This window comes from Chiloscyllium plagiosum, unplaced genomic scaffold, assembly GCF_037043375.1.
Source record: "Chiloscyllium plagiosum isolate Xiang-an unplaced genomic scaffold, Cpla_swu_hap1 HiC_scaffold_33, whole genome shotgun sequence".
In the NCBI taxonomy this organism is placed as follows: Eukaryota; Metazoa; Chordata; class Chondrichthyes; order Orectolobiformes; family Hemiscylliidae; genus Chiloscyllium; species Chiloscyllium plagiosum.
Genome location: NW_028270171.1, coordinates 275,280 through 287,859, shown reverse-complemented (window position 1 = coordinate 287,859; position 12,580 = coordinate 275,280). Strand labels below are relative to the sequence as shown.

The 12,580-nt window shown below is 41.1% G+C and overlaps 1 protein-coding gene across 2 annotated transcripts in view; it reads left to right on the top strand.

Annotated features, from left to right (window-relative positions):
• The window catches only part of LOC122542418 (glycogen [starch] synthase, muscle-like), a 93,715-nt gene that overhangs the window by 14,693 nt on the left and 66,442 nt on the right, over positions 1 to 12,580 (top strand). For both annotated transcript variants that reach the window (XM_043680106.2, XM_043680104.2), the window contains 5 exons: positions 2,115 to 2,259; positions 2,734 to 2,851; positions 3,648 to 3,768; positions 8,613 to 8,719; positions 10,630 to 10,689. In XM_043680106.2, the coding sequence (XP_043536041.1) occupies positions 2,115 to 2,259; positions 2,734 to 2,851; positions 3,648 to 3,768; positions 8,613 to 8,719; positions 10,630 to 10,689 (551 nt within the window). The remainder of the gene's footprint in view (positions 1 to 2,114; positions 2,260 to 2,733; positions 2,852 to 3,647; positions 3,769 to 8,612; positions 8,720 to 10,629; positions 10,690 to 12,580) is intronic.

The window sequence follows — 12,580 nt, the reverse complement described above, 5'->3', positions numbered from 1 at the left end:
TGTTCCTCGGATGCTGCCTGAACTCCTGTGCTTTTCCAGCACCACTCTAATGTAGACACTTGTTCAAGAAGGGGAGTAGAGACAATCCTGGTAATTAAAGTCTCACTGGTCTTAGTTCGGTTGTTGGTAAAGTGTTGGAAAAAGGTATAAGAGATAGGATTTATAATCATCTAGTGAGGAATATGTTGACAGGGATAGTTAACACTGTTTTGTGAAGAATAGGTCGTGTCTCACAAAACTTATTGAATTCTCTGAGAAGGTGACCAAGCAGATGGATGAGGGTAAGGCGGTTGATGTGTATATGGATTTCAGTAAGGCGTTTGATAAAGTTCCCCACGGGAGGCTATTGCACAAAATATGGAGGCATGGGATTGAGGGTGTTCTACCGGTTTGTATCAGAAATTGGCTAGCTGAAAGAAGACAGAGGGTGGTGGTTGATGAGAAGTGTTCATCCTGGAGTTCAGTTACTAGTGGTGTACCACAAAGATCTGTTTTGCGGCCACAGCTGTTTGTCATTTTTATAAATGACCTGGAAGAGGGTGTAGTAAGATGGATTAGCAGATTTGTGGATGACAGTAAGGTTGGTGGAGTTGTGGATAGTGCTGAAGGATGTTGTAGGTTACAGAGTGACATAGATAAGCTGCAGAGCTGGACTGAGAGGTGGCAAATGGAGTTTAATGCAGAAAGGTGAGAGTGATTCACTTTGGAAGGAGCAACAGGAATACAGAGTACAGGGCTAATGGTAAGATTCTTGGTAATGTAGATAAGCAGAGAGATTTCGGTGTCCATATGCATAGATCCCTGAAAGTTACCAACCAGTTGATATGGTTGTTAAGAAGGCATACAGTGTGTTAGCTTTTATCAGTAGAAGGATTGAGTTTTGGAACCATGAGGTCATGTTGCAGCTGTACAAAACTCCAACTGTACACTTGGAATATTGCATACAGTTCTAGTCACCGCATTATAGGAAGGATATGGAAGCTTTGGAAAGGGTTCAGATGAGTTTTACTCGGATGTTGTCTGGTATGGAGGGCAGTTCTTATGAGGAAAGGCTGAGGGACTTGAGGCTTTTTTCGTTAGAGAGAAGGTTGAGGGGTGACTTAATTGAGACATACCAGATAATCAGAGGGTTAGATAGAGTGGAGAGTGAGAGCCTTTTTCCTTGAATGGTGATGGTTAGCACAAGGGGACATAGCTTTAAACTGAGGGGTGATAAATATAGGACAGAAGTCAGAGGTAGTTTCTTTACTCAGGGAGTAGTAGGGGCGGGGGATGCAATGCCTGTATCAGTAGTAGATTTGCCAACTTTAAGGGCTTTTAAATGGTCATTGGATAGACATATAGATGAAAATGGAATAGTGTAGGCTAGATGGGCTTCAGGTCGGTTCCACAGGTCGGCACAACATACTGGGCCGAAGGGCCTGTGCTGTGCTGTAATGGTCTATGTTCTATCCTTTTCCATAATTGTTCTAAAACTAATAGAATCATGATCACTTGCCCCAAAGTGTTCCCCTTCTGACACCTCATTCACTTGCCTTACCTTATTTCCCAACAAAAGGTCAAGTATTGCTCCTTCTCTAGTAAATATATCCATGTAGCCTTACCTCAGTGGTGGGTAAGTTTTTGGAAGGGATTCTGAAGGACAGGATTTATATGTATTTACATCAGTGATTAAACTTCCATAGCCTTCTGGGATAGATAATTTCAAAGGTTCACCACCCTCTAAATTAAGAAATTCCTCTTAATCTCAGTCTTAAATAGCTTCACCTCTGTGTTGAGATTAGTTCCCCAAGTTCTAAAGTTTCCAGCCAAGAGAAACATTCTTTCTACATTCACCCTGTAAAGTCCTTTAAGAATTTTGCAAGTTTCAGTGAGATCATAATGTAATTTACTTGTTGGTTATCTTTACTTCCTTATTAGCAAATCTTGAAAAAATTATTTCACTTTCTCATATTAAGACTGAAGCAAACTATTCTGGATTCCATTGTGTTCCTTGAGAAAAATACAGGGTATGAATGTTCATGTTTTTCAAGGAACTCACTGGTGTTCACTTTATGGGCATTAGTGCATTGATGAACTCCACATGATGGTGACACGGATGATCTTTCTTTTAGTTTGATGTGGATCGTGAAGCAGGAGAGAGGCAGATTTACCACCGATACTGTATGGAACGTGCTGCTGTTCATTGTACTCATGTCTTCACAACTGTGTCAGAGATCACAGCAGTGGAAGCAGGATACCTACTCAAATGCAAACCTCGTGAGTGAAATTTTAGGAAGACTTCTACTGTGCCTTTAAATGACTGAATTTGTAGGCTGTCCTATTGCCATGTAATACAATAAGCCTTTATCATCTTGTGTTAATTCCTCTGATAATAGCTCTATCCATCTGCTTTAGAAAAACCTTACTCAAAGTCACAACCATTTTCTCCCTGACTGTGGGGTGCCTTATCTCTCCTTACCTTTGTCACAATTAATCATCCTCTTCAAATGTTATTCCCCCAGAGGACAGATCCATTAGATTGTCTTGTTTTTACCCCGACCTGTGAGATCTGGAGCAGCCTTGAGATTGTTTCCCTGGATGTAGGTTGGCTCCTGAACCCAGTAACTTGTGGAATTAAAGCTGTAAATTCAGGAAGAATAACAGAATTATGAAAGTCCCATCACAGCATTGCTATGTTAATTATTCCTTAGAGCTCCTGCCTTTAATATTCAGTTCCGTTTTCTTCAATAGATGTGGTGACTCCAAATGGACTGAATTTGAGGAAGTTCTCTGCAGTGCATGAGTTTCAGAATTTGCACACCAAGAGCAAGATGCGGATTCAGGAGTTTGTGAGAGGCCATTTCTATGGGTAAGACGATGAGTTTCTTTAGACAGACTGATGTATTGTTCTCAACAAAAGCAAGTTTGTGCCTGCTAGTGCCAGTGAGGGATCTGGCAGGAATTTAATCACGTTATTTTGCTCCTACTACATATCCTGTAAAAATTTGCTGTTTTGTATTGATCTAAATTTATGAACCAATATGGTTGCTCAAATATAATGTTAGTGTGCTTATTATTTTATGTTATAATTGATTATGTGAAAACTTTGAACCTCATTAGAAAATAATCTAATAATCTCATTAGGCTTGGAGTATTGTTCTAGGTTTTATGCCACTGCTTACTTATCTCCAACCTTTTACTCTGTCAGACACTTTCATAATTATATCACATATCCTTTCTTGTGTCTTTATGATTCATAATTGCACTTTTAGACCAAACTTGAAGACAGTTCTGAAGAAGAGTCATACCACACTCGAAATATTAACACACACTGTCAGACCTGCTAAATTTCTCCAGCTCTTTGTTTTTATTTATTCTTTGTCAATCTTGACATTTCTCCCTTGGTTTTGACTTTTCCTGATGTCCGATTTGAAATTCATCTACCACTCTTGGGATAGGTCATCTCCTTCCTCACTTTTTGATTGTATTGAAAAGTGTTTTGAGACCTACAGAAGGACTGTTCTGGTTTTGCTAATTCATCTCTATTTTCAGAATTTTTTATTTTGATACTTAATTTTTAATCATAGCGTAATAACTAGCCCAGCACCGGGCTCTTCCCACCTTGGTATTAAATTTTAAACAATTCTGATCTTGATTCTTCCTAGTCATTTGGATTTTGACCTGGATAAGACTGTCTATTTCTTCATTGCTGGGCGATACGAATTTACCAACAAAGGTGCAGATTTATTCCTGGAAGCATTAGCGCGTCTCAATTATCTCCTCCGGGTAATTTATCTGTTTTCATATTTTTAAACTTGGATTCTGAATGTATTATTTTGCTAGAGATTGGGGAAGAAAGAGACTCTGTCATCTCGTATAGTTTGTGGTTCACTCTGTCCTTTAATTATTCTTTTAGGAAGTTTTGTTGTTAAAGCTAATTTACTAGTAGTAGTAGAGGTTGTCCTTGTAATAAGATGCTGAATTGTACAGTGCAGGAGCGTCCATAGTTGGTTTATGTGTGCACATAGACTGATTGAGAGAGGCTGTTGCACTTGATGCCATTGGGATGATTTTGAGTACAAATCATGAGATCAAAGGCCTGGAGTAATTCTCCAGAGATGTGTTCAAATCCTCTCATGACAGCTAAAGGAAATTAGAAAGAAATTAATTTATAATAACTGAAGAATAAAAACTTAGTCTCATTAATGGTGACCACAAAACAGCAGATTGCCATGAAAATTCATCTTATAAACGATGTTCTTTAGGGGCGAAGAAATTGCCATCTTTACCTAGGCTGTGATTCCAGGCCCACAGCAATGTGGTTGACTCTTAAGTACCCTCTGAAATGGCCAAACAAGCCACTAAGTTGGAACAGATTATCATTAAAAAAAAGTAAAAAAAAAAAAAGTGGACTGATGAATCATCATTGATCTGGGTACCAGAAATGACAAAAGCATATGATTCTCAGTTGTCTCTGCAAATGCTCAGCACCAACATCTGGGGATGTGCTAGAATTGTTGAGCTGTTCCATAAACTGACCATTAGCAAGGCCTCTTATTCTTCCAAACCCTTAAAGTTATATAGTACGCAAACAGGTCCTTCGGTCCAACTCATTTGCGCAGACCAGACATCCCAATGTAACCCTGGTCCCGTTTGCTAGTATTTGGCCCACGTCAATCGAAACTCTTTCCATTCATATCCCCATCCAGTTGCCTTTTGAATGCTCTAATTCAACTCGCTGACACCGCTTCCTCTGGCAGCTTGTAGTACATGCACCACCCTCCATGTGAAAATGTTACACCTTGGGTCATAGAGTCATAGAGATGTACAGCATGGAAACAGACACTTCTCCAACCCATCAATGCCGACCAGATATCCCAACCCAATCTAGTCCCACCTGCCAGCACCCGGCCCATACCCTTCCAAACCCTTCCTATTCATATACCCAACCAAATGCCTCTTAAATGTTGCAATTGTACCAGCCTCCACCACATCCTCTGGCAACTCATTTCATACACGTACCACCCTCTGCGTAAAAAAGTTGCCCCTTAGGTCTCTTTTATATCTTTCCTCTCTCACCCTAAACCTATGCCCTCTAGTTCTGGAGTCCCCGACTCCAGGGAAAAAACTTTGTCTATTTATCCTACCCATGCCCCTCAATTTTGTAAACCTCTATAAGGTCATCCTCAGCCTCCGACGCTCCAGGGAAAACAGCCCCAGCCTGTTCAGCCTCTCCCGGTAGCTCAGATCCTCCAACCCTGGCAACATCCTTGTAAATCTTTTCTGAACCCTGAAGTTTCACAACATCTTTCCATGAGGAAGAAGACCAGAATTGCATGCAATATTCCAACAGCGGCCTAACTAATGTCCTGTACAGCCGCAACATGACCTCCCAACTCCTGTACTCAATACTGTGACCAATAAAGGAAATCATACCAAACGCCGCCTTCACTATCCTATCTACCTGCGACTCCACTTTCAAGGAGCTATGAACCTGCACTCCAAGGTCTCTTTGTTCAGCAGCACTCCCTAGGAGCTTACCATTAAGTGTATAAGTTCTGCTAGGATTTGCTTTCCCAAAATGCAGCACCTCACATTTACCTGAATTAAACTCCATCTGCCACTTCTCAGCCCATTGGCCCATCTGGTCCAGATCCTGTTGTAATCTGAGGTAACCCTCTTCGCTGTCCACTACACCTCCAATTTTGGTGTCATCTGCAAACATACTAATTGTACCTCTTATGCTCGCATCCAAATCATTTATGTAAATGACAAAAAGTAGCAGGCCCAGCACCGATCCTTGTGGCACTCCACTGGTCACAGGCCTCAAGTCTGAAAAACAACCCTCCATCACCACCTTCTGTCTTCTACCTTTCAGCCAGTTCTGTATCCAAATGGCTAGTTCTCCCTGTATTCCATGAGATCTAACCTTACTAATCAGTCTTCCATGGGGAACCTTGTCGAATGCCTGACTGAAGTCCATATAGATCACATCTACTGCTCTGCCCTCATCAATCTTCTTTGTTACTTCTTCAAAAAACTCAATCAAGTTTGTGAGACATGATTTCCCACGCACAAAACCATGTTGACTATCCCGAATCAGTCCTTGCCTTTCCAAATACATGTACATCCTGTACCTCCGGATTCCCTCCAACAACTTGCCCACCACTGACGTCAGTCTCACTGGTCTATAGTTCCCTGGCTTGTCCTTATCGCCGTTCTTAAACAGTGGCACCACGTTTGCCAACCTCCAGTCTTCTGGCACCTCACCTGTGACTATTGATGATCCAAATATCTCAGCAAGAGGCCCAGCAATCACTTCTATAGCTTCCCACAGAGTTCTTGGGTACACCTGATCAGGTCCTGGGGATTTATCCACCTTTAACCGTTTCAAGACATCCAGCACTTCCTCCTCTGTAATCTGGACATTTTGCAAGATGTCATCATCTATTTCCCTACAGTCTATATCTTCCATATCCTCCTTTTTAAATATTGCCCTCTCACCTTAAACCTATGACCTGCAGCTTTGGTCTCCCCTGCTGTTTACCCTATCCATGCCCCTCACGAATTTATCGACGTCTATAATGTCACCCCTCAGCCTCCAATGCTCCAGGGAAAATAGCCACAGCCTGTTCAGTTGCTCCCCATAACTCAAACCCTCCAGTCCTGGTAATATCCTTGAAAATATTTTCTGCATTCTCTCAAGTTCAGCAACATCCTTCCTAAAGAAGGGCAACCAGAATTGCGCGTAATATTCTAAAAGTAGCCTCACTAATGTCCTATACAGCTGCAACATGATATCCCAACTCTTATACTCAATGTTCTGACCAATGAAGACAGGGGGGCCAAGCATCTCCTTCACTATTCTGTCTACTTGTGACTCCACTTTCAAGGAACTGTGCAACTCTTTTTCTTTGTTTGGCAACACTCCCCAGGGCCCTACCACTTATTGTATAAGTCCTGCCCTGATTTGTCTTATCAAAATGCAACATCTCGTATTTATCTAAATTAAACTCTATCAGCCACTCATTGGTCCATCTGATCAAGGTCCTTCTGTACTCTGAAATAATCTTCACTATCCGCTACATCATTTATTTTGTTAGCCATGATGTGGAGGTGCCAGTATTGGACTGGAGTCGACAAGGTCAGCAGTCACATGACACCAGGTTATAGTCCAATAGGTTTATTCAAAATCACAAGCTTTTGGAGTACTGCTTCTTCGTGAAATCTCTTCACCAGACAAAGGAGCAGCGCTCCAAAAGCTAGTGATTTCAGATAATGCTAATCTGGTGTCATGTGATTTCTGACCTATTTTGGTGACATTCGCAAACTTAATAACCATACCTCCAAAAAGCAACCCTCTACTTCCTCTCTGTATCCTACCTTCAAGCCAATTTTGTATTCATATGGCGAGCTCCCCCCAATTTCATGTAATCTAAACTTACTAACCAGTCTACTATGTGGAACCTTGCCAAAGGCCTTGCTGAAGTCCATATAGACAACATCTGCCACTCTGCCTTCATCAATCTTCTTTGTCACCTCTTCAAACAACTCAATTGAGTTAGTGAAATGCAATTTCCTACACAGAAAACCATGTTGACTACCCCTAATCAGTCCTTGCTTTTCCAAATGTATATAAGCCACGTCCTTCAGAACCCCTCCAACAACTTGTTCACCACTGATGTCCGGCTCACCGGTCTGTGGGGTTTCCTAGCTTTTCCTTCCCACCTTTCTCAAATAGTGGCACTACGTTAGCCAACCTTCAGTCTGCTATCACCTCAGCCTTGGCTGTTGATGATACAAATACCTCAGTAAGGGGCCCAGCTACCTCTTCCCAAGTTTCCCACAAAGTTGTATGAAGCAATCTTTTCCCCTCTCACCTAAAACCCTTGCCCCTCTAGTTTTGGACTCCCCCACCCTGGGCAAAATACCTTGTCTATTCACCCTATCCATGTCCTTCATGATTTTATAAACCTCTATGTCACCCCTCAGTGTCTGACACTCCAGAGAAAATAGCCCGGGTCTATTCATCCTCTTCCTATAGCTCAAACCTTCCAACCCTCTTTTTAATACAAACTCTTTTCATGACTTGTAACACCTAGAAAGTCAAGGACAGTAGAAGCATGGGAACACCATCCCTTCCATCCTGAACTAGAACTAAATTGATTGTTCTTTCAGTTTGCCTAGATCAAAACCTTGCAACTCCCTCCCTGACAGTGCTTTGGGTATACCCGGAATGTGGCCTGAAGCAGTTAAAGAATGCGCTTCTTCACCACCTGTTTCAGGGCACTTAGGATTAGGCACCAAATTTTGGTCTTATTGCTAAAACTTCCATTCCATGAGCAAATAAAAAATAAGGTGAATTAGAATATATTTGTCTGCAGAGAATTTGTGTTCTGTTCACACTTGAGTGGTTGGGGTGGGTTTTATTGTTGTTAATCTTGAACTGAAATAATGAATATCATCAGATCAAATCTCTAAGTACATTTTGTGCTGTTGCCATTTTTTTTCCTAGAAATTGTGAGAATGCTGAAATGCTTGCAACATTTGTCTAAATTGCCAGTAATGAAGAGTTTGTTTCTCATTGGTTTTATGTGAATGACTCATTTTAAAAATATCATTTGTTGCAGACTCATCAAAGTCGTGTGACGGTGATTGCATTCTTCATTATGCCTGCACGAACCAACAACTTCAATGTAGAGACGTTGAAAGGGCAGGCAGTTCGTAAACAGCTGTGGTGAGTAGCTTCAATGGTAAGGAGTTGACTGAAATGTTGATACAACTTACAAATTGATGATAGTTGCAGTCAGGTGAAGTTTGTTCACACTCTGGGGCTCCCTGTCTCCTTTTAAATCTGCCATATCACCTGTCTCCTCAAAATACTAACCCGTCACCCCGTCATAGACTTGTAGCAATGTACAGCATGGAAACAGACCCTTCAGTCCAAATCGTCCATGCCGACCAGATATCCGAAGTAAATCTCGTCCCAATTGTCAGCACTTGGCCCCTCACAACCATTCCTATTCATATACCCATCCAACTGTTTTTTAAATGTTGTAATTGTACCAGCCTCCACCACTTCCTCTGGCAGCTCATTCCATACACACAACACCCTCTGTGTGAAAACGTTGCCCCTCTGTTCCATTTTAAATCTTTCCCCTCTCACCTTAAACCTATGCCCTCTAGTTCAGTTCTGGACTCACTGAGAACCTTGGTTAATTTGTAATTAGCAAGTCTGTTCCCATTTTTCCTGAAATTTTGGGTCTTTTCAGTTAGGTTTCAGCACCTGCCAATGTCACAAATTACATCCAATGTGAGTTTTACAAAATTAAACATTCCACTGCAGTAATTTTGATTGTGGACTAAGATGAAAAGAAGCACTTTTGAAAACCAAGGATTGTGGAAAGGTTTGCTGCATATTTAAAGAGCAGGTTAATGACGTTCTAAGTAAGTACTATTTACATAACTGTTTGCTCAACCAGTGGAGGACACTATTACAGAGCTGGAGTGAGAGAGAATGGAGAGTCAGCGGCAGCAAGGAGCTGATTATTCTGTGGGCGCATGACCAGTTGTTTATAACAAAGGTCTGCTGCCTGCCAACAGCTATGTGATTAGCTCCCTGAACCCATAACTGAGCACACACTTTGCTTCTGGCTTCACAGAATTTCCCAGAAATCAGAGGGAACCAAGCACCTGTTGAGAGGGAAGATTTGAAGAAAGTCAGTATTAGTAAAATAAAAAATGTGCGAGAGAAATTAATGAGATTAAAGGTTGGCAAATCTCCAGGCCTGAGAATCCACTAAAGGAACTGGCTTTGGAAATATTGGATGCATCCGTGGTCATTTCTAAAATTCTATAGACTCTGGAGAAATTCCTATAGATTAGGGGATGGCAAATGTAATTCCACTATTTAAGAAAGGAAGGAGAGAAAGTATGGCGATTCATAGACTAGCTTGACTAACGTCAGTAGTGGGACAAATGCTCGCACCTGTTATAAAAGACATGGAGTCATAGAGTGCTACAGCATGGAAACAGGCTCTTTGGCCCAAACTGGTTCATGCCGGCGTGATAACAGAATGCTTGGAAAAACTTAACTTCTGTTTCATTTACCTTCATTATGCTTCACTGCTGGAGTTTTGAGAATGTAACTGGAGTAGATAAGGAAAAAACAATTTTTGAGCAGATTTGTAGCTCAGGTTGAGGTTCAGGTTGTAAGTTTGCTTGCTGAGCTGTCAGGCTTGTTTTCAGACATGTTATCACCATGCTAGGTAACATCATCAGTGAGCCTCTAGTGAAGGGTTGGTGTTCTGTTCCACTTTCTATTTCTGTGTCTTGGTCTTTTAAGGCGGGTGATATCATTTCCGGTTTTTTTTTCCTCCGAGGTTTGTAAATGGGGTCCAAATTGATGGAGTTCCAGTTTAAATGCCAGGCCTCTAGGAATTTCATACGTGTCTCTGTTTAGCATGTCCTAGGATGGATGTGTTTTACATTATCCAGCATGCGTTCATGTGGCCACACTGTGCAGTGGACATTTGTTTTTCCTAATATAGATTCTATTTGTAGTGATATTGTACAAATTATGTGCTGCTTGAAAGTCTTTGGGTGCTTTTGAATGGGAATCTTGTCCTGCTTTTTCTTTGCCCTCAGGGATACAGCAAATGCAGTGAAGGAGAAGTTTGGGAAGAAGTTATATGAATCATTGTCGAGGTAAGTATTGTAGTTCATGGATGACGAAAAGAGGTTGACATAGATTAGACTACTAAAGCTGAGTTAAGATAAAGTAAAATATCTATTATAACAGCTCAAATTTTGCTAGGACTCATCTGGTTTTAAACCGACAGTTTGTACTTCATTTTTAGTGGCAAACTAGATGGTTGATGTTCAGATTTTAATGTTTCCACTAAGCATTTAGCGCACTAAAACATAACTGGAAATGGACAATTAATAGAGGTTGTGTATTGGTGAAAATTCTGAATATTTTTCAGAAGGATTATAAGGAATCACAACCTATTAGCTACTTGTGCTAATTCATAGAATGGTGGAGGTGAAGGGAGCAAATAGTGATAGGTAAACTGAGATTCCTCAGGTAAATGACTGAGAGGTTGAACACCTCACACCATCAATCTGCTAACTCAGAAAAGTAAACTCGCACCACTGCACAGCACAGCAGAAGGCCAGCAATGTGTTCAGGTGGTAGTCTGTCAATACTGCTTCAGCCAACACTGTCCAATAGCTGTAAGTGTCACAGAATTATTACAGCAGAAAAGGCCATTTGGCCCATCATGTCTGTGCTGGGTCTTGCAATGAGCAATTCTCCTAATGCCACTCCGAGATCTTCTCTCTGTACCCCTGCATATTGTTCCTTTTCAGATAATGAGCCAAGTCCTTTCAGATGCCGGGATTGAACCTGATTCTCCATCATTCTCAGGCAGTATGCCCAAATCCTAAGCACTCCCCTTCACGAAAGATATTTGACAGACATTCCTCATTGTGTAGCCAATTACTTTAATCTATGTCCTCTGTTGTCAATCCTTACACCAATAGAAATAGTTCTTACTTATTCCCTCGGTTTAGACTTTTCATGATTTTGAACATTTTGCTCAAATCTCTCGCCTTTTGCCAAGAAAAACAGTCCCATCTTCTCTACTTTATCTATGTAATTAGGTTCCTCAGGGAGAATTCTTAGGAATCTTTTCTGTACTTTTTGAAATATCTTTGTATCATTCCAAGAGTAGTGCCCAGAACTGGAATGGGATTATCCAGTTGAAGCAGTTAAATGTTCTGTACAAATTTAACATATTTCCTTGCTTATGTGGACCATGCTTTATTAACCACTCAATCAACCTGTGCTGCTACTAATGGTTTATGTAGGCAGACATAGATATCCCTCTGCTCCTGCTCTTTTCACATTTTACTGTTTAATTTATATTTTCTATGTTCTTTTTATCAAATGAATCAATTCACACTTATCTGTATTAAATTTCATTTAACACTTGTCCAGCTGTTGTACCTTTGTGTCTATGCCCTTGTTGAAGTTCTCTGCTATCTTTCTCCAAAGTTTCCAAGTTTTTGTTCTTAACAAATTTTGAAATTGTGCCGTGTTCACCAAAGACTGATTTGAGGGGAGCTAGAGCTCCTCAGACAGCACCTTCCAAACCCATAGCCACTTACATCCAGATGGACAAAGGCAGCAGATACATGGGAGCACCATCCCCTGCAAGCTCCCATCCAAGTCACTCATCATCCAGACTTGAAAATATGTCAGGTTTAGTACCAGTGGACTGGACGTTTGCAAATGTGTGCCCTTGTTCAAGAAGGGCAGTAGAGATGACCCAGGTAGTTTTAGACCAGTGAGCCTTATGTCTGTAGGAAAAGCTTTGGAAAAGATTAAAAGAGATAGGATTTATAATCATCTAGCCAGTCACAATTTATATGCAGATAGTCAACATGGTTTTGTCAAGGGCAGGTCATGACTCACAAAACTGCAGAGTTTTTTGACAAGCTGACCGAGCATGTGGATGAGGGTAGGCCAGTTGACATGGTATACATGGACTTCAGTAAAGCATTTGAAAAGGTTCCATACGGTAGATTGTTGGAA